This window comes from Rhodotorula paludigena (assembly GCF_050403205.1).
Source record: "Rhodotorula paludigena JCM10292 DNA, Rt_paludigena_JCM10292v1_ctg21, whole genome shotgun sequence".
Taxonomy (NCBI): Eukaryota; Fungi; Basidiomycota; class Microbotryomycetes; order Sporidiobolales; family Sporidiobolaceae; genus Rhodotorula; species Rhodotorula paludigena.
This window is the reverse complement of record NW_027481437.1, coordinates 261,679-286,118: the sequence shown is the minus strand read 5'-3', so window position 1 is coordinate 286,118 and position 24,440 is coordinate 261,679. Positions and strand designations below refer to the sequence as shown.

At 65.3% G+C, this 24,440-nt stretch overlaps 7 protein-coding genes across 7 annotated transcripts; 6 read left to right on the top strand and 1 right to left on the bottom strand.

Annotated features, from left to right (window-relative positions):
* Positions 1-546: 546 nt before the first annotated feature.
* JCM10292_003609 (fungal specific transcription factor domain-containing protein) lies at positions 547-3,396 on the top strand (the record flags this gene model as incomplete). The annotated part of the gene is made up of 8 exons (XM_076649158.1): positions 547-632; positions 849-940; positions 994-1,466; positions 1,527-1,587; positions 1,647-1,765; positions 2,100-2,119; positions 2,177-2,636; positions 2,701-3,396. 8 exons carry the CDS (start codon positions 547-549, stop codon positions 3,394-3,396), a joined length of 2,007 nt encoding a protein of 668 aa, XP_076505382.1.
* Positions 3,397-3,698: 302 nt separating this feature from the next.
* On the top strand, positions 3,699-8,737 carry CLU1 (translation initiation factor 3 subunit CLU1; the record flags this gene model as incomplete). The annotated part of the gene is made up of 7 exons (XM_076649157.1): positions 3,699-3,771; positions 3,897-4,361; positions 4,424-4,645; positions 4,706-6,175; positions 6,244-8,054; positions 8,111-8,587; positions 8,645-8,737. 7 exons carry the CDS (start codon positions 3,699-3,701, stop codon positions 8,735-8,737), a joined length of 4,611 nt encoding a protein of 1,536 aa, XP_076505381.1.
* Positions 8,738-9,233: 496 nt separating this feature from the next.
* Positions 9,234-14,485, bottom strand: JCM10292_003607 (phospholipid-transporting P-type ATPase; the record flags this gene model as incomplete). Its single annotated transcript, XM_076649156.1, has 21 exons — positions 9,234-9,312; positions 9,377-9,438; positions 9,498-9,597; positions 9,662-9,871; positions 9,934-10,076; positions 10,134-10,187; positions 10,250-10,429; positions 10,493-10,532; positions 10,590-10,941; positions 10,996-11,110; positions 11,197-11,529; positions 11,606-11,830; positions 11,890-12,281; positions 12,339-12,400; positions 12,462-12,710; positions 12,774-13,064; positions 13,129-13,334; positions 13,404-13,555; positions 13,617-14,071; positions 14,134-14,396; positions 14,477-14,485. The coding sequence occupies 21 exons, from the start codon at positions 14,483-14,485 to the stop codon at positions 9,234-9,236; spliced, it is 3,972 nt and encodes a 1,323-aa protein (XP_076505380.1).
* A 777-nt stretch (positions 14,486-15,262) lies between these two features.
* On the top strand, positions 15,263-17,673 carry JCM10292_003606 (uncharacterized protein; the record flags this gene model as incomplete). The annotated part of the gene is made up of 7 exons (XM_076649155.1): positions 15,263-15,402; positions 15,468-15,593; positions 15,658-15,838; positions 15,897-16,235; positions 16,302-16,835; positions 16,898-17,001; positions 17,058-17,673. 7 exons carry the CDS (start codon positions 15,263-15,265, stop codon positions 17,671-17,673), a joined length of 2,040 nt encoding a protein of 679 aa, XP_076505379.1.
* A 614-nt stretch (positions 17,674-18,287) lies between these two features.
* Positions 18,288-19,242, top strand: JCM10292_003605 (uncharacterized protein; the record flags this gene model as incomplete). Its single annotated transcript, XM_076649154.1, has 4 exons — positions 18,288-18,467; positions 18,524-18,682; positions 18,750-18,829; positions 18,891-19,242. 4 exons carry the CDS (start codon positions 18,288-18,290, stop codon positions 19,240-19,242), a joined length of 771 nt encoding a protein of 256 aa, XP_076505378.1.
* Positions 19,243-19,681: 439 nt separating this feature from the next.
* On the top strand, positions 19,682-21,426 carry JCM10292_003604 (uncharacterized protein; the record flags this gene model as incomplete). Its single annotated transcript, XM_076649153.1, has 3 exons — positions 19,682-21,034; positions 21,103-21,161; positions 21,282-21,426. 3 exons carry the CDS (start codon positions 19,682-19,684, stop codon positions 21,424-21,426), a joined length of 1,557 nt encoding a protein of 518 aa, XP_076505377.1.
* A 396-nt stretch (positions 21,427-21,822) lies between these two features.
* On the top strand, positions 21,823-24,177 carry JCM10292_003603 (uncharacterized protein; the record flags this gene model as incomplete). Its single annotated transcript, XM_076649152.1, has 3 exons — positions 21,823-22,189; positions 22,255-22,919; positions 22,978-24,177. 3 exons carry the CDS (start codon positions 21,823-21,825, stop codon positions 24,175-24,177), a joined length of 2,232 nt encoding a protein of 743 aa, XP_076505376.1.
* Positions 24,178-24,440: the final 263 nt, after the last annotated feature.

Genomic DNA, 24,440 nt, shown 5'->3' with positions numbered 1-24,440 from the left:
ATGCTGAGGGAGGGAACACCTTAAAGCGGGCCGGTCGACGCCCGGCGCGGGAAAGACACCCTGGGTCCAAACTGCTCTGCACCACTGTGCTCATATGTTTGCCCGTCTCGGCACCATAGAAAGCAGTCGTACAATCAAGCTGGGCAGAGGATACCTTTGTGGAGAGTATGGGCAGGCGAGACACGTGCCAAGTTCAGCAAAGTGAGGAAGAGGGATCGATTTCGATGCGACCGAGCAAGCGTCGAAACGTGGAACATTCCTTGCCGTAGCATAGCCCCATCGAGTACCCGAACAAGTCAGCGTGGCACCCACAGCCGCATGTTGGGGTTGTGGCGCGCGGAAGAAGTGGAGGCGAGATTGTTTCTTCGACACAGCGGGCTAGACGGAGAGCGGGTTAGGAGAGCAGCAGTACTCCGGTTGACCGTATATAGAGTACTGTGCGACTCCCAGGACAGTGTGAGAAGGTCGCCAGAAGGTCGAGGGCGTCCAGGTGATGAAGGCGAGCGACCGGAAGCACTCGTCTGCACGTAAATACCGCGCGCGGCCATGTCGGACGGCACCGGATCGCTTGCATCCGAGTCTGTCGAGCCCACGAAGAAGCGCCCGCGCATCTCGCAGCGCGCCCCGCAGGCGTTCGTTCCTGCTCGTCCGGGGCTCATCCGCCGCTGCGTACTGATCCTTCCTCGCCAGCTGCACCGCCTGCGTCAAGGGCAAGCGCGCCTGTGACAAGGCACAACCCTGTGCACCGTGTGTCAAGCGCGGGATCGGTGCCAAGTGTGCGAGAGAGTGCGCCGCTTCCCCACCTCGCTCCCCACTCAGCTCGTTAACTCGCTTCCAACGCTGTGCAGAGTCGTCGTCGTTCGAGGCGAGGTACAGGGAGGGAGACCGGGCGATCCGCCGCCCATCACGGTTGCAGAGCTGCTCGCAGAGAATGCCGAATGTGCGTCCCGTTTCTTCGTCTCCTCGGTCCGTTCTGACTGCTGCTGCGCACAGTGCGACGTCAGCTCGAACTTGTACAGTCGCCCGCGCGAGAAGTCAAGGGCGAGTCACCCGCTCCAGCGTTCTACAAGGCGCCAGCCGATCTCGACACACCTCTCGACCTGGAGAACGCTCGAACCGACCTGAGTACAGTCGGTCTGCTGGTCGAGCGGGATCCCGATCCTCGCTCGCCTGTTGAGAACGGCTACCTCTTCCCTTCTGCGCCGCGCGCAGCCGTCAAGGCTCCCGAGCCAGAGCACTTGTATACGACCGTCCCGCCCGACCTGGTCCCCCTCATCCCCTCGCCCGAGCTGAGCACGTTCCTCATCCGGCGCGCCCTCTACCTCGTTGGGTGGATGCACGTCGCCGTGCACAAGCCAACATTCACGAAGAAGCACGAGGCGTGGCAGGCCGAGCGAGCTGCAGGCGACCAGACGAGCGTCTTCCTCGGGCTTGACTGGCTCGCACTGTACTTTGCGTTTCTTGCGGTGGGTTTCTTCTGTTCCAAAGGGGTCATACTGGCCCGCGCTCAAGCAGAGAATGTACAGCTCGGCGCCTTCTTTGTCGAGGATGACGACCTTGCGGCAGTACAAGCAGGTCTTCCGCTTGGTGCGCACTTTCTCGGATTGATCCGCGGGCTACACACTGATAGATCCGTTCTCACGCAGATGATCTGCCCCAACTACCGCGGCTATACTTCAATGCGGCTCTGTCCACGCTGGACGCGTCCGACTATCTGCGCACGCATGGAGGGCGAGCTATCCAGGCCATACATGTCCTGCTCTTTGTGCGTGTTCGACCTCGGACGAGCCAGAGCAGGCGCTGATATTCGCCTTGGCAGATCGGCAATGCCCTCGAGTCCGTCTGATCCCTCTCGCTTGACGAGGCTACAACATGTTCACCATTTCCGCCGTGTGTCGCAGCGAGGGTCCCCGAATGGCAACCTTGCTCGCCTGCGCAATACGCATCGGTCAAGGCTCGCTCTCGCACCTGATGCCCGTGGAGGAAACGCCTTGCCGTGCGGGAGTCATCACGCGTGAGGTGGCTCGACGGTTGCGAGAGGTGCGTCTGGCGGCTTGAGATGCGGACCCGGGACGAATCTGACCATGTGCCTTCCGCAGAGCCTCATGACGCACGAATGGTGAGATTGGACTTGCACTGCGTCGCAGCCGAGCTTTACCAATCGTCTCGCCCGCAGGCTCTCTCCCTCGGCGCAGCAGCCCGGCACGCTCATCATGCTCTACCGGCACATCGGCTCGCCGGCACACTGTGAAGACGAAGACATCTACGAGGGCGCGACGCTCGTCAGCCGTCCGCCGTCAACGCTCACGACCATGAGCTTCCACGTGCTCATGCACGAGTTTGCCCAGGTGTGCCGCGTCTTTAACGAGCGGTACTGCGCCGCGCCCGAGGATGCGCGCGCGGCCGTCGTGCAGGCGACGGACCACGCGCTGGCCGACCTGTTCAAGCGCTTCCCGCACTTTGAGCACGACGAGCCGTACCCGGACAGGCTCGACGCGCAGACAACCGACATCCGGCAGCTCGTGCCGTGGATGCGGTACAGTGCCGGGGTGACGCTCGCGCACCGCAGGATCGTGCTGTACCGCTTGCTGCTGCGCGGGTCGCAGCCCGAGGCGGTGTCGAGACACGCGCGCAAGGTACGCAGCGTCTCTCCGTCACGAGCACAACGGGTCGGGGCTGATCGGGACGGCTGCACTGCAGGTGTGCCTCGAGGCGGCACGCAAGATCCTGGCCGAGCGCAGGAGACCGAAGCCGGCGCTGTACGACCGCAGCTGGCGCATCGGCCTCGAGACGGCGACCGCGGGCTTCACCATCGCGAGCGCGTACCGCCTCGCGCTCTCGCCGCCGCCCGACTCGCCCGCAGCCGCACCGACGCCGCCCGACGACAGGCGCTCGCAGCTGTCGCACGAGCTGCGCGAAGTCATCTCGTTCCTGACGCGCGACAGCGCGCACAATGCAGTGGCCAAGCGCGCGGCGGACCTGCTCTCGCGGCAGCTCGAGCCGAGCCCGGCCGCGAGCGACGTCTCGGCGACGGCGTCGGCGGCGGCAGCGGCAGCGGCGGTGGCGGATGGAGCGGCGGCGCCGGCGCTCGCGCAGCACCCGTACTACCTCTTGCGGCGCGCGCTCGGCGAGGTCGACGAGCAGTACGCCGCGCAGGGCGGCGCGGTCCTCCTCGAGGGCGAGACGTCTGCCGCGGCTTCCGCGCCCGGGTCCGTCTCGGGCTCGGCGCAGGATGGGCCGCTCTCCCAGCAACAGCAGTCTCAGCAGGTCGCGCCCGGCCCGTTTGTCGGCGAGTGGTGGTTTGCGCAGGGGGAGCCCGGGTCGGTGCTGCCGTGGGAGGTCGCGGGGCAGGACCCGTGGGGGTTTGCGTCGTGGGGAGGCGGAGGGTTGTTGTAGGGTGGGAAGGAAGAGCGTGAAGAACTGAGAGAGGCCGCGGAAATTCGCCCCGTCTCTTAATTGATGCACGGGCTGCTTCTCGGGGACTGTGAGAGCGTGAGTGGTGCAGTGCCATGCTGCACGCTGCCCCGGGAGATGCCGGAGAGTGCGGCTGCGTGCGACGGCGAGAGTCGAGGGAAAGCGGCGCCCGGTTCGAGGCGAGCTCGCGGATCTCTCACTGCGCCTGCGCCCGTGCGTGTGGCTCGAGTGCCGCTGTGCCGACTTTTCCCGCCCCGCTGACCCGCGCACTCGCAGCTGCAAGCATGGCCCGCGATGCCGAAGAGCAGCGGCAGCCCAGCCTCGACGACGCTCTCGCCGCCGACCACCTCGACCAGGGTGCGTGCTGCCGGGAGAGACCCCGCCAGAGCCTGCACAGCGACTGACTGGCCCCTTGCCCCGCCCCGATCCGGCTGATGCTGCGCCCGTGCTCCCTCTCGCTCTCGTCGACTCGCTGGCTGCAGACCCGCTCACCGCGACCGTAGAGGTCGTCCTGCTCGTCCCGACGCAGTCCTTCCTGCCCCTCGCCGCGGCCCACGCCCACTCGCCGACCGCAGACGGCTTCTTCGAGATCCCGCTCAACGTCGCCCTGTCCGACGCCGTGCACGACCTGCGCACCATCATCACCGACGTCCCCGAGGGCTTCTGGCTCGGCGCCTTTTCCCTCGCGCCCTGCTACGCCGACCTCGTCGCCCAGGACAACGGCGACGCTGCCCCCGCCGACGCCCCCGCCCCCGTCCCGCACGGCGAGTGGAAGGCGCTCTCGCCTCCCGAGCGCACCCCGGCTGGCCCCGGCGCAGAGCAGGACCCGGCGGCATGGAGCCTCACGAGCGAGGGCGTCCTCGGCGACTACTCGGACCTGACGGGCGTCTTTGGCGCGGAGACCGAGTTCTGGGAGGGCAAGAAGCGCGGCCTCAAGGTCCAGTTCAGTGCGTGCCGCTCTCTTCGCCCCGCGAGAGAATAAAAAGAGCTGATCAGAGAGCGAGCGCAGCTCCTTACACGTCGGCGACGATGCACCACCACGTCCTCAAGGTTCGCGACGTCCTCTTCTCGTCCCTCCCGCCGCTCGCCTCGACCTCGGCCGCCTACGACCCGACTGCATTCTCGATCGGCGCCGGCTCGACGCTGTATGCTGCCGTGTGCAGCGAGGGCGAGAAGCCGGCCGAGCCGCAGCAGCAGACGGAGCAGGCCCTCGAATTTGTCGAGGACAAGGGTGAGCCTTCTCAACTTTGCTTTTCAGGTCCAGGCGGAGTGTTGACCCGTCCCGATGCAGCTGCTCCCGCACCCGCCGGCAAGGGCAAGAAGGGCAAGGCGGCTGGCAAGAAGGCCGCGCCCGTCGAGGCCGCGCCCGAGGACCCCGCTGCGTCTGCTGCTCCCGCACCGGACGCTCCCCACGCCTTCACTAACTGGACCGCCGACGACCTCAAGGCCGACAACTACCTCCGCCACCTCTCCGCGGGCGTCGCCTCGCTCTCGACGGCGTCGCCGTGCCTCAAGGCGCTGAGCGTCTCGCCCTGGAGCCCGCCGCCGCACCCGCGCCGCATGCGCGGCGACCTCATCTACCTCACCGTGTCGACGCTCGAGAGCGAGCAGTACACGATCACGGGTGCTGCGAGCGGCTTCTGGATCTCCAAGTCGACCAACTCGACCTTTGACCCGACCCCGCGTGCCGTCCTCCCCAAGGGTGTCCGCACCGGCGCGTACCACTCGCTGTTCGAGCTCCTCGCCGACATCTCGCCCGCGTTCCGCAAGAACCTCGCCGCGGTCGTGGCCAAGTCGGCGCCGACCGAGCTGAGCCAGTCGGACCTCGTCGCCTCGCTCGCCGTGACGCACACGGTCCCCGCCGCGCCGTACCTCGTCCGCGCGCCGCAGCACGTCTACGACCCGTTCCGCACGCAGGCGGCGTACCTCCTCACGTCGTCGACAACAGCCGAGCAGCTCCCCGGCGCGCGCGACTGGAACGACGAGTTTGGCCAGTTCCTCGACCTCCCGCGCCAGACGGCCAACGAGCGCCTCTTGCGCGAGCGCCTCCTCACCCGCACCCAGGCCGAGTTTGTCGCCGCCGCGACGCGCGGCGCCATGGCCATCTCGCGCGGCGACGTCCCGCCGCTCAACCCGAACGAGCCCGCGTCGGCCTACACCTACATCCACAACAACCTCCTCTTCACCAAGGCCGAGGACGCGACGGGCCTGTATGCCCACCTCGGCGGCGACGCCGCGAGCCGCTACGCTGCGGGCAAGGACCTCCGCGGCGTCGAGATCCTCGAGCGCCTCGACGTCGAGGGCCTCAGCATCATGCAGACCGTCCTCGTCGACTACCTCGGCTCGCGCTGGATCGTGCAGACGCTCATCCCCGGCCTCTTCAAGGCGCCTACCGCCGAGGGCGACGCCGCGCAGGAGCCCGAGGTCTACCCCGCCGGCGACGCCGCCGCGACCGAGGCTGCCAAGGACGCCGCTGCGGCGGGCAAGCCGTTCCCGTCCGAGTCGACGCCCAACAAGGACGACTACCCGCCATCGACGAGCTTCCGCATCGTGTACGGCGCGGCCGAGCCCGAGCAGCCCGACGACCAGATCCGCGCCGCGGGCTACTTCCACGACAAGCTCGCGAGCAAGGTCGCCAAGTTGATGCGCTTCGCCGAGCACGACGTCAAGGACCGAGAGGGCAACGTGACGCGCTTGTGGACCGCGAGCGACATGCACGGCATCGCCGCGACCGACGGCCGCAGCTACTACATCGACTGCTGTGCGTGCCGTTCCTCTCGTCGCTCTCGCAACCTCCGCTGACTGTCGCTCGCTCGTATGCTCTCACAGCGCGCCTGCAGTGCGTCGACGTCGAGTTCCGCGAGCAGAACCTGACCGGCGGCGATCTCGCGGCCGACTACCCGCACCGCCTCGTCCTCCTGCGCCCCGAGCTCCTCGAGGCGTACCGCGACTCGAAGATGCACAAGTGGCTCGAGGACAAGGTGCGCGAGACGCGCGCCAAGGTCGAGTCGGAGCAGAAGGAGAAGGCCGCCGCCGAGCAGCAGGACGGGCAGAAGTCGATCGAGGCCGAGCTCGAGGAGGCCGCGTCCGACGAGGCCGCCGCCAAGGACGGCGAGGACAAGCCTGCGCCGGCTGCGACGACGTCCGTCATTAACGCCGACGACTTTGTCCTCGACTTCAACCCGGATGCGTTTGTCGAGCGCAAGGCCGACGAGTCGGGCAAGGCGCACGTCCTGTACGACCCCGAGGCGGAGTCGACGCAGAACGTGCGCCTCGCGAGCCAGTACCTCCGCGAGGTCGTCCTCGGCTCGTTCCTCACCGAGGCCGTCGCCGCGAGCTTCTCGATGACCGACGGCCTCGCCGTCTCGACCGTGCTGCACCGCAAGGGTATCAACATGCGCTACCTCGGTCTCCTCGTCCAGAAGATCGACGCCGAGGGCGACAAGGTCGAGCTCGGCAAGTCGACGAGCCGCAGCGAGGCCAACTTTACGCTCGCGCTCCTCAAGCGCACGCTCCAGCACGAGATGGTCATCCGCGGCGCCAAGCACGTCTTGAACCGTCTCGTCCGCTCGGTCGGCGAGTACGACCAGGTCTACGCCGTCGCCCACTTCTACAACTGCCTCCTCGGCACCTCGCTCAACGCCTCGCCGGTCGCCGCTGCGGCCGAGCTCCCCGCCGGTGCCCAGGCCGACCGCGCATGGACCGCTGCGACTCCCGCGTCCGTCCGCGCCGACATCGCCAAGGAGGTCGCGTCGCGCTTCCGCTACTCCGTCCCCGAGGGTTGGTTCGAGACCGACATGCTCAAGCACAAGGTCGCGCGCGAGCTTTCGCTCCGCACTGGCGTTCAGTTCGTCGCGCGCAAATACGACTACGGCACCGGCAGGGACGCCGCCGTTTTCGAGGAGGGTGTCTCGTCGTCCGAGGAGCCCGCTGCTGCCCCTGTCGCCTCGTCGTCCAAGAAGGGCAAGAAGAGCGGCAAGAAGGCCGCCGCCAAGGGCGCCGTCGAGGAGGTCAAGACGCAGGGCCCGCCGACCACCTTCTGCCCCGAGGACGTGCTCAACATCGCGCCCGTGATCAAGTCGACGCAGCACCGCAGCGCCGTCGTCGACGACGCCTTCACGCAGGGCTCGCGCGCGCTCGCCGAGGGCTCGACCGAAGTCGGCGAGGCGCTCATCATGGAGTCGCTGCACCTGTGCGAGCAGGTCTTTGGCGCCGTGCACCCCGAAGCGGCGACCAAGTACCACCAGCTCGGCATCCTGTGGTACAACCTCGCGCAGCGCATCACGGGCACCGTGCGCACGCACGAGATGGCCGAGTCGGCACTCAAGGAGCTCGCGCCCGAGAACCGCGAGCAGCACGAGAAGTCGATCCAGGAGCTCCTCCTCCCCAATGTCGAGGCCGCCAAGCAGGAGGCTGACGCGTATCTCCGCGAGGCCGTCCGCATGGTCCGCCAGTCGATCGTCGTTGCCGAGCGCACCAACGGCATCGACTCGCATGACGCCGTCACGCAGTACGCCGACCTCGGCCTGATGGAGCACTCGGCCGGCAACTTTGATGTCAGCCTGCGCCTCACCAAGCACGCGATCGACCTGTGGGTCGCCGCATACGGCCCCGAGCACCCGCAGCTCATCAACCTCCTCGTGCGTCGCTTGTCGTGTTGTCTGGCTTACGGGAACTGACGCAAGTGGCCCCGCAGAGCAACGCTGTCACGACGATCCAGGCCAAGTCCAGTCTCGCGGCCGCCATCCCGCTCCAGACGGAGTGCTGGAAGCTCGCCGAGCGCATCTACGGCGCCGACTCCGTCGCGGCGGGCCAGGCGGAGCTTACGCTCGGTCAGGCGTACGCCCTCTCGTCCGACCTCCCTTCGGGCCAGACTCACGCCGCGCACGCGCTCGAGACGCTCAAGAAGCACCTCCCTGAGGACTCGAAGGACATCCAGGAGGCGACGCAGTTCCTGCGCATCATCGAGGCTACCGTCGCGCGCGACGCGCAGGAGCAGGCCGCGCGCGAGGAGCGCCTCAAGCAGCGCTTTGCCGCGGCGACGGGCGGCGCCGCTCGTCCGACGCCTAGCGGACGCGGTGCTGTCCCGGCCGGTCGCCTGTCGAGCGTCGCGCTCGGCAAGCAGCCCGCGAACGGTGCTGCGGCGGAGCCCAAGCGCACCCACGGGCAAAAGGTGCGTCTGCTCTTCCTTCTCCTCGAGTCTTGCTTGCTGACTTCTCCCTTCGCGCAGGCCGACCTGAGTGTCGACGCTCTCGTCGAGTACATCCAGGGCTCGTCGTCTGGCTCTTCGTCAAAGAACCGGAAGCGCAAGCCTTCGCCCTAAGCCCATCTCTCGCTTTCATCGCCGCAGCACTTTCCCTCCCCTCCCTCGCCGCACGCCTTCTATCGTTACTTCGTCGTTCGTATGCCCTCGCGCACCCACCCGTGCCTCTGTATCACCAGCATCCGCCTTCTCTTTCTTCCCCTTCGCACCATGTGGACGGCGCCGCATCCCCTTGTTTCCATCATCCGCTCGCATCCCCTTGCAGCTCTCCCCTCTCCCCACTCCCAAGATTCTCAACGCGTAGGAACACCAAAAGCAGAATACTGCAAACGAAGGTCGTGACAAATCGCTGAGCGCCAGCCAGCGAACGCCCGTAAGAAAGCCTGAGAAACGTCCGATACGCAACGCGGCAGCTGGAGGGAAGAGCTCTCACCGCGTAATTCCTCGCACGTCTCACTCTCGACACATTCCGCTAGCGTCCATAATGCGCTGCAAAGAATCGTACAAACGGATTGACAGCATACGGCGCCATCCCACTGCTGCGACTGCCGCTCCCTCATGTCTCGAGCCGTCGCCCTCCTGGTGCAACAGAAGTGTCGTACGCCCGGATAAGGTGTTCCTGCCCTTCCTCCGTTCTGGACAGCGCTCAGGGTCAGTCAAGCCGAGTGGACTCTTGTCTGCGAGAGAAGCGAGACGCACTGTGAGAAGGCGAACCCGCGATTCCGTCGCAATCGCTGGACGGCCCGAACCTTCTTGATGGCCTGCACACGTTCGACGCGTCAGTAAGTACCAGCTCGATACTAGACTTCGAGTAGCGCACCTTCTGGAACTGCTCCATCCTTGGCCGGTAGTCTGGGAGGTTGTACTTCTGAATCTCCTGGACGATGTGATAAGGCTCAGGCCGGAACAGTCGCTTGTACCTGAGCGAGTATGCTTGCGATCAGCTGCCGTATCAAGCGTATTGCAAGAGAAAGGGCCACGCACGACTTCCACGCAAAGTCTCGTGTGAGGAGCAGGACGGGGATGCCGAGGAGCGTGAGCCAGAAAATGAGTGACGTCCAGATGCGGCTGACGATCTCCGTGTACTCGAGCGAGAACCCGAGCTTGGGCGCGACCCAGGCGTAGAGGGGCAGGAAGCACATCGTGAAGGCGAACGAGCCGGGGATGGCGAGGAGGGTGTACTTTGTCCAGATGCTGCCAGTCCGTGGGCAAATCAGCTGATGCCCTTATGAGGAGAGGGAGAGGGCATAGCGCACTCCGAGATAAGCGCTGCCTTGCCGAGAACCGTGACGAGGGCGGTGAGGTAGAGCGTCGTACCCCACACCCATTGCCCGCTGACCCAGCCTTGGACGAGGATGAGACCCTCCTTGAAGATTGTCGCGGTGCAGACGTAGATGACCTGCAGATCAATAAGCGTGAGCTTCGAAGCGGGCAGGCTAAGGTGGCAAGGACGAACGAAAGAATGGATGAGGGCGTTGATGATCCACTGCCAGAAGATCGGCACCGAGAACTGCGCATCGGAGCAGCGATCAGCTCAGGCGTCCTTTGCGCAGATCAGTCAAAGCGACGCACAAACTTGTTCTGCTGGCCGAGCTTGTAGAGTTCGGGATACCGGTCGAGCATGCGCGCGCCGACGAATTGATCGAACACGCCGAGGACGATGGGTGGGAGCACGGTGAAGACGACGTTGTAGAAGGTGAGGGTCCAGCCCTCCTCGAGGACCTGGCCGGAGAACGAGTTTTGGAAGGCGAACTGCGTGAGCCATGCAGGACGCCGTCAGCTGGTTCGGGACCGCGGCACGCGAGAAATACGCACCCAGAAGCCAGTCATGTAGAGCGCGATATTTTTGTAGAAACTGCGCAGGCATGTGAATCAGCTCTTGCAGCCGGGTCGGGGATCGAAGCGGACGTACGAGTACAGGATGAGCTTGCTCAGCCGCTGGTACGACCAGGTGCCATGTACGAGGAGCAGCTTCTTGAGGAAGCGGAATTGGCTGATCGCAACGTCGGCCGACCTTGCAGCTTGCAGGCCCTCGTGGCCCGAGATGCCGACGCCAACATGCGCCGCCTGGATCATCGAGACGTCGTTGGCGCCGTCGCCGATGGCGAGGAGGATAGCCTTGAGGTTCTTCTTGACAAGCTTGACGACGAGCGCTTTTTGCAGTGGCGAGACGCGGCAGCAGACCACCGCCTTGCACATGACGGCAAGCTCGAGGAACGCCTTGGACAGGTCCTTCTCGAGCGCGAACGAAAGGCTCTTGCCGTCTGTTGCGCACGTGGTCAGCTCTGTCCACATCTCGACCGCGTGTGTGGACGCACCGATGATGAGGGCGAGCTCCTCAAAGTCGCCTGCATTGCGCGAGTTCTTGACCGCCTCGAGTCGCTTCGTGATGAAGTCTTTCGTGTCGTGCGCATTGTCTTCGTTGACGATGACCTGCGTCGCGCCGAGAGTATCCGACAATCAGCGACACTGCCGAAACTGCGCTTGTAAATTGACTGTAAAGAGAAAGCGATGCGCACCAAGCTCATCGACTCGGAGATGAGGCGGCACGAGAGGCCGATGTTGATGGCGGTCTCCTGCCTGTCGCCCGTGAGCACCCACACCTTGATGCCAGCCTGCTGCAGCGTGTAGATCGTGTCGGGCACGCCGTCCTGCAGCTTGTCCTCGATCGCGGTCGCGCCGAGGAGGAACAGGTCGCGCTCGATGATCTCGGCCGCCTTGTCGAGCGCCTCGGTGCGCCCCGTGATGGTCGCGGCGGCCTTGGCGTGGATCGCCGACCACTTCTTGTACTCGTCTTCGGGGATGTCGCGCATGGCGATGCACAGCGTGCGCAGGCCCTCCGTCGCGTACTCCTGCGTCGGTTCGAACGGCCAAGCACACTGTCAGCCTCGTGCGCCGGAGAGGACGGCCGTGAGCAAGTCCACGCACCTCGAGGTGATTCGACGTTGCCTCGGAAAAGACCTGCCCCTCGCTCGCAAGGCGCTCAAAGATGACCGTGTCGGCGCCCTTGCAGTACAGCTTGACCTTGCCCTCGGGCGTGCGCACGACGGCCGACATGCGCTTGCGCGTGCTGTTGAACTCGAGGATGTTGAGCACCTGGTACTCGCGCTGCCGGCCGTCGACCGTGATGAAGACCGACTGCGGCTTGCGAGTCTGTCGCGCAAAGCGGAAGTCAGCACGCGCAGCGACAAGAGCAGTGAGGGCGGACGTACGGTGAACGTGTAGCCCAGCACGTCCGCGCCACTGACGAGCGCCGCCTCGTCCGGCGAGCTCGCCTGGTACGTTATCTTGTCGTCCTTGCGCTCGGGGATGACGGTGTGGCACGTCGCGAGGAGGGTCAAGAACTCCTCGATGATGCCGGCCGTCTCGTGCCCCGACGCGAGGTTGTCGCGCAGCTGGGCAAAGGAAAAGACCTCGCCGCGCTTGAGCTCCTCGACGACGTCGGCGTACGGGATGCCGCCGATCGAGCACTGGCGGAATTCCATCTGGTTGCAGGTGAGTGTGCCGGTCTTGTCGCTGAAGATGTACTCGATCTGGCCGAGTTCTTCGACGAGAGACGACGTGCGGCACAGCGCGGGCGTGTCGGTCGGCGCGTGATACATGTCTGCACGAGAGGGCGCTCAGCATGGATGGCGCTGCCATCACGAGCATGCGGTCGCACCGAGGTCCGAGTTGATGAATGCAGCCTGCTGAAACTTGACAACCTCCATGGTGACGATGAGCCTGCGATCGAGCGGCGGTCAGACTCCGCGCTATCGCTACGCGATGCACAAGAGACACGCACGAGATAGGGATGAGGTTGTTGAGCGTGAGGATGAACGTCAACACGTCCTTAACAAACTTTGTCGCCGAGACCGGATTCGACTCGCCGCCGTCGTCGAGGAGGAGGTACCACATGTCGTCGCCAAAGACGTGCGTGCGCACGGTCGACCCAATCGCGCAGCCGAGGGAGAGGGCGAGGAGGATGCCGAGGAGGAACAGGATCTGGACGTTGACCATGCGCTCCATCGCCGTGCGCTTGATGGGCGCCGCGCTGTTGACAACCCCGACGAGTCAGCTTCGTTGTCGTTGGCGGAAAGGGGGACTCTGGACATACGTGGCGTTGCGCATCAGCTTGGTCTCGTGCCCAGTGAAGACGACGAGGCCGTAGAGCCAGCCCGTGTTGCGCAGCTGCGCACCGCGGAGCAGCATCTGGTCCGGCCCGAGGGGCGTCTCGCTCGAACTCGCGGCGTGCCCCGCCTGGCCCATTGAGAGCGTCGCCTCGAACGTGTAGAGCGAGTTGTTCGGCTGCTCGGAGCGCAGAAGGCCCGCGAGCTGCGAGAGCGCGATGGGCGAATCGAGCGAGGCCGTGGCCGGGTGCGCTTGCTTGATCTTGAGATTGGTCTCGCTGCGAGCGAACAGGGCGGGGTTAGAGACTATGGCACAGACTCGGATCTCAAAGCGCGACGCACCCGTCGAGATTGCTCGTCTCGATGTAGCACAGCCCCTCTGGCTCACTCGAGCTCAGCAGCACCAGGTCGGCCGGGAACGAGTCGTTCGATTCGAGACGGACGATGTCGCCGACCTTGACGCTCCGCCACGGCTTATCGACGAACGTCTGCCCGTCGAGCACTTTTGCTCGTCGAGAGTTGAGGTCGGCATCGGATTGGTGGCGTTTCTGTGCGTTGCAACACCGTACTGTAAGTATGAACCAGCTCAAGGTATGCAGAAGAGAGGAAAGCCGCACGATGTCCTCCTTGATCTCCTTGAGCGCCGCGACGAGGAGAACGATGCCGAGCGGGAGGATGGTCGTGTACCGATTCGTTGGCGAGACGTTCGGGATCTGCTGGATGCATGCCGTGAAAAGGAAGAAGACGTTGGCATACTTCGAGAATTGCTCTGTGCTCGATCCCCGGTCAGCCACACTCAACGTCGGAGATTGAGCGAGGCGCGAACGCACCGACGAGGAACTTGGGGAGGAATGTGACGACGTTGTACTTGCTCGTCGAGACCGAGTTGTTGGAGTACTTCTGCTGCGCATTGAGCGCCGCGTTGTTAAGGTGAACGTGCCGCTCGCCCTCGTACGTCCTCGGCCCTCCCGTCGCCCAGCGGTGCACCTCGCTCCAGGCCGCCTTGAGCGTGCCCTTGCCCTCGAGCTTGCGCTGCTCCTTGGCCTGGCGCGCCGCGATGCGCGCCTTGGCCTGCAGGAGCTCGTCGTCGTCGTCGAGCATGTTGCGCGGCGGCGCCGGCTCGCCAATCTGCCCCTGCCCAAATCCGGCGGGTGCTTGCGCGCTCGAGGTCAGGGGCGTCGAGCCCGTGAAGGTGCGGCCAAAGCCAAACTTGGGCCGCGCTTGGTACGGCAGGACCTCGTCCGAGCCGTTGAGGCCGCTCGCAGCAAGGTCGTCGTCCTCGTCGCTGCGCGGCAAGTCGTTGTCAGCGGTGTTCTGAAGAGAATCTCGAGGCGGTGTGAAGCTCACTAGTAGGGATTGTACTCGTCTGCGGCGTCGTAGCGCGACATGTTCTGGGTGCTCACGTCCATCGCGGTCCCGCAGCGGTTCGCGGGCTGTCCGCCGCCATAGCTCGCCGGATTCTGACTCTGTCCCTGCGGGTCGTACGTGCCCTCGGCGTTGGCAAACGGGTCGCGGGCGGAAGCGGCGGGAGTGGGGCCGTAGGGGTTGGTGCGAGGCGGCGGTTCGCGGCCGGGCGAGAAGACGGCGAGGTCCTCGTCGTCTGAATCGAGCTGTGTGCGGGCCTGCGTCAGTTCTGGCGTGCCTTGGGCTGCTGAAGTACGATGCTGCGCAGCTGGAGGCGAGAGCGCACCCGGTCCATGGCGGCGGCTGACGCTCGAGAGACGCCCGTGTCTGTCCCAGCACGTGCAGGCTGTCCCTGCTATTCCGATACAGGCACTGGGCGGCGTCGACAGCCGTGTGCGACGCGTCTGCGACGGAGAGATGCCGGCAAGCCAGACGATGCCGCGATCAGGATGGTTCGAGCTGCCGTGTGCTCGTTCGTGTAGCTCTGTAGCAGTCGAAAACTCGCTCAAGACCGGCCACGCGCTGCGCTGTGCTGCACTGCGGCGGCGGCGTGTTTCCTCGTGTCAAGTCGCGCGGCGGATCTGCTTGGCCTCGCACCGGTCACCCAAGTACGGCTAGACTGCGCATGCAGTAAACGAGAATGCAGTACACGCAGCCGTCAGGACGGCCTCGCTGGTCTCGCTCGTTCTCTCGCTCGGTTTTCGTCTCCTCGTGATTTTCCTCCGGTTGCGCGCGTCTGCCGCGCGTCTCTGTCCCTCTGTGACCGCTCAAGTATGCACGTGCACTTGTTCGCAATCTGTATCCCAGACCGGACTCTGTCGCGCAGACGGGAGATCCCATCCGCGGGCTCCTCCTTCCCGGACAGGCAAGGACATGGCAAGCAACCCTCTTCGGGCTCTGCGAGTCGCCGGTGGTGGCCCTGACCGCACAGCCGACGTCTCTCGAAGAGCTTGCCGAGGCAGGAGTCCAGGCTCTGCGCAACTTCGACGTCTTGTCCCTCCTGCTTCTCCTTGCTCCCGGTATCCTGCTCGCGCCCGCTGAGGACGCCGCGAGCGCGCGGGCAGCAGCTGCGATGGCGGCTCTCGAGCTCCCGGCCGCCCTAGATGGCTCGACACTCGACGTTCTCATGACCCAGTTTGATCGCGGACTCTACCCTCGGCCCAGCAGCGGCTTTGCCGCGCGCATGGGCGTATTGATGGGTTTGACGGGAGCGTGCGTCTCTGCCGGGTTGCGTGCGACACGTTAGATCGAGCCGATCACGCGCATCGCTTGTGCAGGTTCATGGCGGCGGCGGGCTTGTACCTCGTCCTGTCTGCTAGATGCAGCGAGGACGGCTCGAAGCGGAAGAGCCTGTGGCTTGTGCGACGAGTAGAGCGACCGAGCGGGAGATTCATCGTACTCAAGTACGCTCCGCTGCCCCTCCGCCCTTCGCACTACCACAGCTGACCTACTCGGGTGCACTTGCAGTCTCCGCTGCGCCTTGCCCACAGCGCTTTGTATCTACGGCGTCTGGGGCCTGATCTTCCTCGGGAGCTTTTACCGCGTGTACGCAGAGCAGGACCCTCAATACCTCTGGGTTGTTGCACGCGTCTACAACGCCCTCTTTCTCTTCATCTCTGGGTGGCTCGTCAGCTTCTCGGGGTTGCAAGTGCGTTGCGTGGCCATTTGTTCCCATCGACAACGTGCTCATCAGCCTTGGCGTGCAGGCATTCCTCGTTGCGGCCGAGTCGCACGACTCGCGGTTCCTGTCGGCGCGCTCTGCCAATCTCCTCTTCCTCCTCGGTGGCGGCATCCTCTTCCTCTTGCACCTTGCCCTCGGGATCGTCAATATCATTCTGGACTTCGACGTCCTCAACCGCGCAGACGACCTCCGCAACACGGTCGTTACGCTGCGAGCGTCCTTGAACGGCCGCACTCCGACACTCCTCGATTTGCTACCGCTGCAGGCCCCCGCCGAAGCGCTTGCCGGAGCCCTAGATCGCGCGCACGGGCCGGGCACAGCGCAGATTGGGCTCGACATCCTTCTCGCACTGAGCTGCGCATTGGTGCGACTCGCATGCAGTTGTCATTCTGCTCGACCTGCCTGACTTGCCGATCACGTGGTCTCGCAGGTGAATCTGGGTGGCCTCGCACTCGCTCGACGGCTACACCTTCAAATACAGGAAAGCCTCGAGCTGCTCGCGCTCGTCAATCCCGACAAGCCCCTCGCCCCCCCTATCGCCTCGCCCACCATCGTGCGGCCCCTTCTGCGCGTCCCTGCCCTCTCTACGACCGGGTCAGACGCATCGAGCGACAAGCCGTCGGGTGCGCAGCGCGAGCGGCAAGACTCGGGCGTGACGAGCCGGTCGTCGCTCCTCATGCAGCCGGCGTGCCCGCCCGAGCCCGGCTGGGCCGTCTTCTCCGACCCGTGGGCCGGCCCACTCGCATCTGTTCCTGTGGTCGCGCCCGGGCGGCGCAGGAGCAGCGCGGCGCCGTTCAGCGCGGTGGCGGACGCGGGAATGACAGAACGGAGGAGGCCGAGCATGACGCTCGTCGAGTTGAAGCTGCTGGCGAGGCGCGAGAGCGAGAAGGGCGTGGAGAACCCGGCGCGCGAGCAGGCGAGGAAGGTGCTCGAGCTGAAGAAGGCGGAGCGAGATCTCGTAACGGTGCGTTTTTGCTCAAGCGTGAAGGGCAGGAGCGTGAGGCTGATGTCGGGCAGTCACGGCAGATCACGAGCACGGTGCTCGTCGTTACGACTCTCATCATGGCTGCGCTCTGCTACATCACGTACGCCACGGCCAGCAATGCCGTCACCAGTGGCAGCTGGGCCATGTGAGCGGATTCTTCCTTTCCAGCAGGCGGTCCCCTCGCTGACGGTTTCCCGATAGTCTCGAACTATGTGCAACCCTCTGCAACTGGATCTACGCCGTCTTCTCCCTCGGCGCCGTGTCCTATCTCATCTGGAACATGCTCACGCATCGCATCTCGTCCGCCTCGCGCTCCGCCTTGTCCAGTCGAACAACCTCGACCTCGACCTGGTCCTCGACTCCTCACGCATCGTTCGCGATCCAGCTGTCCGAGCTTGCAGCCTCAGGCGCCTGCGCACCCGGGACGCGATCCTTCGCCGCGCACCGGCAGAGCCGGAGCAAGCGCTCGTTCCCCTCTCTCCCACGCCTCGACCTCGAGAAGGCGTCGCTCTCGCTCCCAGGCAGCCGGCGCTCGTCGCTCCGCTCGCCAACGGCCACCTCGGTGCTGGTCTCGGTCGAGACGCTGCAGACAACCGAGGAGGAAGACGAGCTGGGGAGGCTGTGGTGGGACAAGGTCGAGAGCAAGCGCAGGTGGATCCAGGGGAGGCGGGAGTCGGTCGAGGCGTGGAACGAGAAGCTCGGGATCAGGAGAGAGTCGGAGATCGCGACGATCGGGGAGGGCACGCTGAAGGAGGAGCAGGAGGAGGAGGAACAAAAGGAGGAACTGGAGGAGGTTCTGCAGCAGGCTCCCGACTGACTGCGTTTGTCGCCCCTCACTGTTGTTGTACTCAGTCGTTTCTCGGCCTGCCGCACAGCACGCCCACTGTGCATTGCCTTCGCAGAGGCGGGAACGAATCCAGCCGACTCTGTCAGGAGCGGAAGCGGCCTGCCGCCTCTTCGTCACTGGTTCGCATTCGCCGGCTCCTCCGCCTAGCCCCGCGAGTAATGCAGAGCAGACTACATTGCGCAGCTCGCCAAGGAATGAGTGAGGAGCTCGCAGCATTCGGCCGGCTTCCGGCCTTCACAACCTCCCCTCGCGCAGCTCTTCCTTTCCCACGTGCGCACGGACAGTCTATCTTTGCCCACTTGGAACTCTTCCACACTCCTCTTCGCCTTGGCACGCCCGTCGATTCGGGTCTTCGCGCACCGCCGGCCCAGAAATGCGCCTGCGCACGGAATTCCCGCTTACTCCGGTTTGTGTCCTCCTCAAAAAGAGCACGGAGGGTTGGCCGGCGTCTACAGGAGCCCTCTACGTGTGTGTCAGAACTGCGAGAACGGCGCTGAATCTGCCTGCGGACGCTCAGCCTCTGGTCCTGCTCCCAGCTGCCTTGTTCCCGCCCTTGTTCCTTCGCTCCTTTTCTTCTGCCCGTCATGTCCGTCGCATCTAGTATTTCCAGCGACACGTCCCGTCTCATGCTGCCACGCATCGACTCGCTTTCTCGTTCGGGCGCCCGCAAGATCCGCTTCGAGGGCAGCGCGTACTACGCCTCGTGCGCCTATCCGGACCGAACTGACCAGTGGGAGATCGAGCTCTACCGAGGTAACGTCCAGGTGCGTTTCGCAGTCCATCATCCAAGAGCTCAACCGCTGACGAGGCCGTCGAGCAGGTTGGGAAGGTCGTGCTGGACTCGCTTCAGGTCGGATCCAGCGGCGCCACACCCGCTCGGAAGTTCTACCGTCGCAAAGGCCTCTTCAGTGAAGCCCGGACCTTCCAGCTCGGAGGCGTCAAGGCGATGTGGCAGTCGGGCAAAGAGGGGTCAAGGCAGGTGCGTTGTCAGTTACAGACATTCAGGTGTCCGAATGATTCGAATCTCACCTCGGCGTCGTGGACAGCTTGTAAACAGCAAGTCGGGCGAGGTCCTTGCCGAGGTGGCACCGGTCGTGCGGGACGCCTCACACGCCCTTCCGCTCGAGTAAGTCTCGCCTGCCTCAAGCCTTCCGAACATCTCAGACTGACGTGATGCATGCCCATAGGAGCCGCATCACAATCAACAGAGCTGCAGTTCTCGGCCACAGCGGCGAGTCTTACCCTCGCTCATCGCGTTCGGCTCGCCTTGTCGACACTTTGCCCTCGTCCCGATCCGCTTCGGCGCCCGGCGGCTTCGCCTACCCGCACTCTCCCTGCACACCCTCGTCCACGGCGTCGAATGCCCGGTCGTATTTCTCGAGCTTGCAGTCGCAGCCGTCGACTTCGACCTCGACTGCCGACGACAAGGAGCTCGACTTGATCCTCCTCACGCTGCTGCACCAGGACTTGCTTACACTCGAGGAGGCGAGGGAGGCGGCCGAGCATGAGCACGAACGCGACGAGATGCAGGCGTGGTAGTAGGGCAGGTGTACGGGCGCGAGAAGGCGGATGACTGCTGTGCGCGAAGGGGGAGAAGGAGAGACGATGCGCGGCACGCTAGAAATTGGCGCTCTCCAAACTTGCCTGATGTATTCAGAGACTCGTCTGGACCTGGTCGAGCATGTGCAGTCGGCATTGGCCTGCGAGAGACCCGATTTGCCGTCCCGCGGTGAGGGAGGGCTCGACTCGTCGTGCAGGGTCCGGCCCGCTTCACCAGGGCGGTGCATCTTGCTTCGATTTTCCCTTGCCTGCCTTTACTCTGCCGCTCTCAAGCTGGCGAGAGTGCGTTCTGACGGTGCAGCTGCCCCCTGTGCGCTGAGCACGACGCGGCGCGCTTGTCCGTCCTCATCGCTGCGTCGCGTCTCCGGCATTTCCGGACACTTGGCACCGTTTCGCCGTCTGACTGCCTCGAGGCTGCATGGAAGCGCGCTATCTGCACCCGGGCAGCCTGTCCGGCGGTGCTCCCTCGTCTCCCGCTCCGTCCTCGCTCTCGTCCGCTTCGCACTCGCACTACGGCTTCCCTTCGCCCGCGCTCTCGGCCGCGACCCAGTCCCCGCAGCACTCGCCGTCCCTGCCTGCGCACCAGCAGCACCCGGCCAAGTACCCGCTTCGCAACCAGTCGTACTTTGACGCCCGCCCCAACCTGGCCCCTTCGCCATCGGCTCATCCGCACCCAGCCTACGGCGCGGCGCAGGGCTTCCCGGGGCCGAGTGCAGGCTACGTACAGCCACAGCAGCAGTACTATGCGCCGGCAACACGAGGGGCACGCGCGCCGCCGCCTCCGGCGCCCGTCTTTGCCGCCGCCGCTCCCGCTGCCGCCGGCATGCAGCTGCACCGCGTAGACCGGGAGCGCGAGTACCTGCAGCACCAGCAGATCCACCAGCGCGTCGACTCGGACGAGGTCGAGCAGCTCCGCCTGCACCACCACCATCAGATCCACAAGCCGCGCTCGTCCTCCCGTGGCGCTCCGATGCACGCCCGCCCCCCGCCGCCGATGCATCTCGACGCAATGCCGCCGCTGCCAAACTCTCCTGCCGGCTCGACGTTCTCGGCTTCGACGACGTTCACGTTCCCCACGCCGCCGGCCTCTCTCCCGCCGACCCCCTCGTCTGCCTCGTTCTCGCACCACGGCTCTATCTCTCCGCCTCCCCGATCCGTCACTTCACCTCCCCCGCGCACGAGCAGCGCGCGCCCTCCCGCCCCTCCCGCCGCGCCAGTCGTGCTCGGTCCGCCCTTTGCGCTCGCCGACTGGCAGGACGCCGCCGTCCCGGAGGTCGTCTCGCCTGCGCTGTACCTCTCGTGGCAGGAGTCGCCGCTCGCGCAACGGCGACAGTTCGAGACGGTCTTTGTCGACGCCGAGCAGCGCCGCGTCGGCTTTGTCGCGCGCCAGTACCGCCGCGGGCGGGACGGCGTCCTGCGCAAAGAGGCCGACGACGGCGCGGCGAGCGGCGGCGGGATCGGGTTCGTCTGGCCCGAGTGGCACGACGGGCTCGGGTCGGCCGAGGGCGTCGAGGAGAGCGCGCGCGGCGAGGAAGGCACCGAGTGGCTCCTCCTCGAGGTGCCGAGCGCAAAGCAGCGCGCGCGCGGCGAGGACCAGCTGCGCAAGATTGGCCTCGTCACCGAGGAGACGCTCTTCCTGCAGCAGGGCAAGAAGATCCGCTGGAGCCGCTTTTACAAGCGCGCGCTGTTTGGCAGCGGCGAGCCGAGCTGGAAGGGCGTCGGCGGCGGGAAGTATCGCTGGGTCAAGGAGAAGCGCGACGACGTGTACAAGGTTCGTCTCTCTTTTCCTCCCCACTGTGCCGCGACATTGTCGAGTTGACACCGGTGAACCCCCTTCAGCTCGTCGATGACAAGACTAAGGAGGTGGTCGTCTCGGTTCGAGAACAGGATGACAAGCCGTACGTCTCTGAACTCGCTCGCAGTCACTTCCTCCGCCCTCGGGACATCTTGCGGCGAAGGGTTTATGCGCGATGAACGTTGCGCTTTATGCATTGACTGGCGCCGCCTCACTCACACAGGACGCAACTCATCGTCTCGGCCCTGGTCCTCCCCTCGCTCCAGCCCATCCTCCTGACGCTGCTGCATCGCAATTTTGCGCTCGCCAAGAAGAAGCTCAATGCCGACCAGCGCGAGTGGGAAGAGGAAGAGGTCGTTGCGTGGTAAGTAGACGGAGGGGGACAGCAAGATACCCTTATGCGGACCCTTAGCGAGGCATGATTATGGACACTTTGGGTAGGCTTGAATGGCCGTATCGTCGGAACTAGCTTCAGATTTTGCTTGTTAACGGGATTTGACGTCTTGTAGGCGGATGAGCAAGAGCGCGCGGAAGCAGCCGCGGGAAAGCCCAAAGCGCCCCCTTCCGCGCGTCTTTCGAGGTCTCGGGGATCTCACTGCTTCGACGAAACTCGCACAAAGCTGCACTATCGCTCATAGCCCGAACGACGCGACTTGCACGGTCGCGGACGTCCGCCGTGATCGCGTCTCTTTCGCTTTCTCCTCCGTTGTTCGCGCCGCTCGAGCGCATACTGCACAAGCTGCACACTGACATCGGCTACTCCAATGGAGCCTCGAGCACCAGCAAGCACGCACGAGCACGCGTCGTCGGCATCGGCCCCGCTTCCTCGCTCAACTTCGCTCAACTCGCTGGCGTCCGCTCCACCGGCGCAGAACTCGCCAGGCGCAGGCTCGTTCTTGTTCAGTAGCCTCGCCAACGTCTGGACTGGGCTGCGCCAGGCCGCTTCGCTCGAGATCAGCGAGTTCGTCCGGGGGCTCGGAGCGTCGGGGACAGGAGATGGTCGGGCTCGCGCTGGAGACAAGCGCGAGAGCGCGCACGAGGGCGATACCGGAGTGGAGGAGCGGAAGGGAGGAAGGCAGGGAAAGCGGAGGAGGGTCGAGCAGCTTGCCGACGACTTGCTCTTCGACGGAGGTGCGTCTACCTTCGCTGTACCTGCTCTTCCCAGCTCCTTGACGAGACTGACACTTCATTTACAGTACCACCGCTCATGCCGCCCATCTCGCAAGCAAGTCCCCTGCCACCTTCGCGCTCCTACGACCCCTCGTCTTCATCGCCCGTCTCGTTCCGCCATCCCTCGACGAGCCCTTCTTCGTCCCGCAACCCGCTCCGCCCCTACGCCGACGCTGCATACGCAGACGAGCTCGTGCGCATGTCGACAAGCGACGAAGGGCTGTCGTCTGCGCTCGCGCCAAGACCCTCCGTCGAGGCGTCGCGCCGCAGCCAAGACGGGAGCGGCCTGCGCTCGCTCAGCGGTAAGCGCAAGGTCCCCGTCGCCGGCGTGGCGACGAGCGCGTCGACGGCGTCGGCGCTTGCAGCAGGTCGCGGGGCGCACCGACGCGGGCAGTCGCACGCAGCTGTGAGCGGGTTGAGCCGGACAGGGCTCGTCTCCCCTCCGCCGCCGCACGTCCACTTTGCGCCACTACCGGCCTCGTCTTCGCTGCCAAATCTCGCGGCGGTGTCAGCCAGTACGAGCCCGACTACGCCGAAGAAGGGCGCGGAGCAGGTCGCGACGATGCTGCTGGGTGAGGCGGGCGCCAAGGTCGAAAAGGCGTGGCAGGGCGAGAGGGAGAAGGAGCGCAAGAGGACGGACAAGAGGAGGATCGAGGAACTCGAGCAGGAGGTCAAGCGACTGAGGGGAGAGGTACGCCGAGTGTTCCGCTCGCGGCCACGGCTTCTCAGGACTTACGCTTCGCACACAGCTTTCGGCGCGCAAGCCAGAACGTTCACCTTTCTCCAAGATCCCGCGCATCTCTGCGCCACCACCGCCTCCTCCGCCACCGCCTCCCCCTCCTCCGCCCGTCAGCCGCCCTCACCCCCTGTTGACAACAGCGCGCGCTTCTTTACGCGCGACTCCGGAGCGGCCTAAGCGTCGCCACTCGACTGTCGGTGGCGGCGCGGGTGTCGACATGTCTGCCTTCTTGAGCGAGCTCGGCGGCAAGCGCAGCGCGCTCCGAAAGGTCGGCTTGCCAAAGGAGAAGACGCAGGACGAGCGGCGCCGCGGTAGTGGAAGTAACGAGCTCGAAGGTGTGCTGCAGCGCGCATTCCAGCGGAAGTTCGCGCGCGCAACGGGCGCGCCGTCGCCTGCTACGCCGCACGTCAGCTCGTCGTCTTCGCGGCACCTCGCGCCCGACTGGTCGCCGCTTCCGAGTGATGCGACCAGCTCGCTCCTCAGCGCAAAACGCACGACAATACTGAGCGGGTCGCAGTCTGTTCCGGGGGACCTCGCCGCGCTCGGCTCACAAGCTCACTCGCCCGTGCCGCCGCGGCCTGACCAACCCGTCTTTCGCCGCTCGTCCGCCTTGCCGCTGCCGCCGCCGCGCGGGTCGAGCCTCGCCGCTGCGCGCGTGCAGACCGAGACGACCGTCTTTGGCGTGGCGCTCTCGACGGACGAGCCTATCGCTTCGTCTTCGACCGTCCATCGCGCGCCCGCCGCATCGCACGCGCTCATCTCCCCCTCGCTCTCTCCCTCGTCCCTGCCCTCTGCCCCGCCCGAACCGCTCGCGCCCGCCTCTCCTCCACCCGCTCGCGCCGATGACGCGCCCAGGACGAAGACGACGACGACGAGCAGCCCGCAGCTGCCCGACCTGCACCTGACGCGCTCACGCCCGCGCACGCCGTCGCAGCAGCGCAAGAAGAAGAACGCGCTCGCGGCAGCTGCGGCGGCTGCGAGCACGCCCGGGGTGTGCGTGCAGGCGCCGTCTTCTTCGAGTCCGGGCACGGCGCAGGAGCGGAGGAGGCGCTCGCCGCGCAGGCGGGCCGAGAGGGAGGAAGTCGTGCCCGTCGATTTCGGCTCGGACGCTGAGGAGGAGGAGGAAGCGCTGCTGAGGGAGACGGAGCGCGAGTTGGTGGGCGTCGGCGAGAGGAGGGCGGATCCGGCGCGGGTGTTTGCGAGGGCGTAGATTGGTGCTTTCGGGTTGTACGGCGGTACTTCAGGCATTTACATCGTATTTAACAGCGCGTTACGGTCGCATCAGCTTCGTCTGAGCGAGGGACACATGCGCCGCGGAAGCAGACCATACTCCGGGCTGTTTGCTCACGCCTCTTGAGCTTCTCTGCCGAAGAGTCGGTGATTACTAAACGCTTCATCTAGCTTGTCCCGTACACAGCTTGAAACCCTGAGAGGGGTCGCGGTTGTCCTGATTGCTGCTGCTCGTCCTTGTCC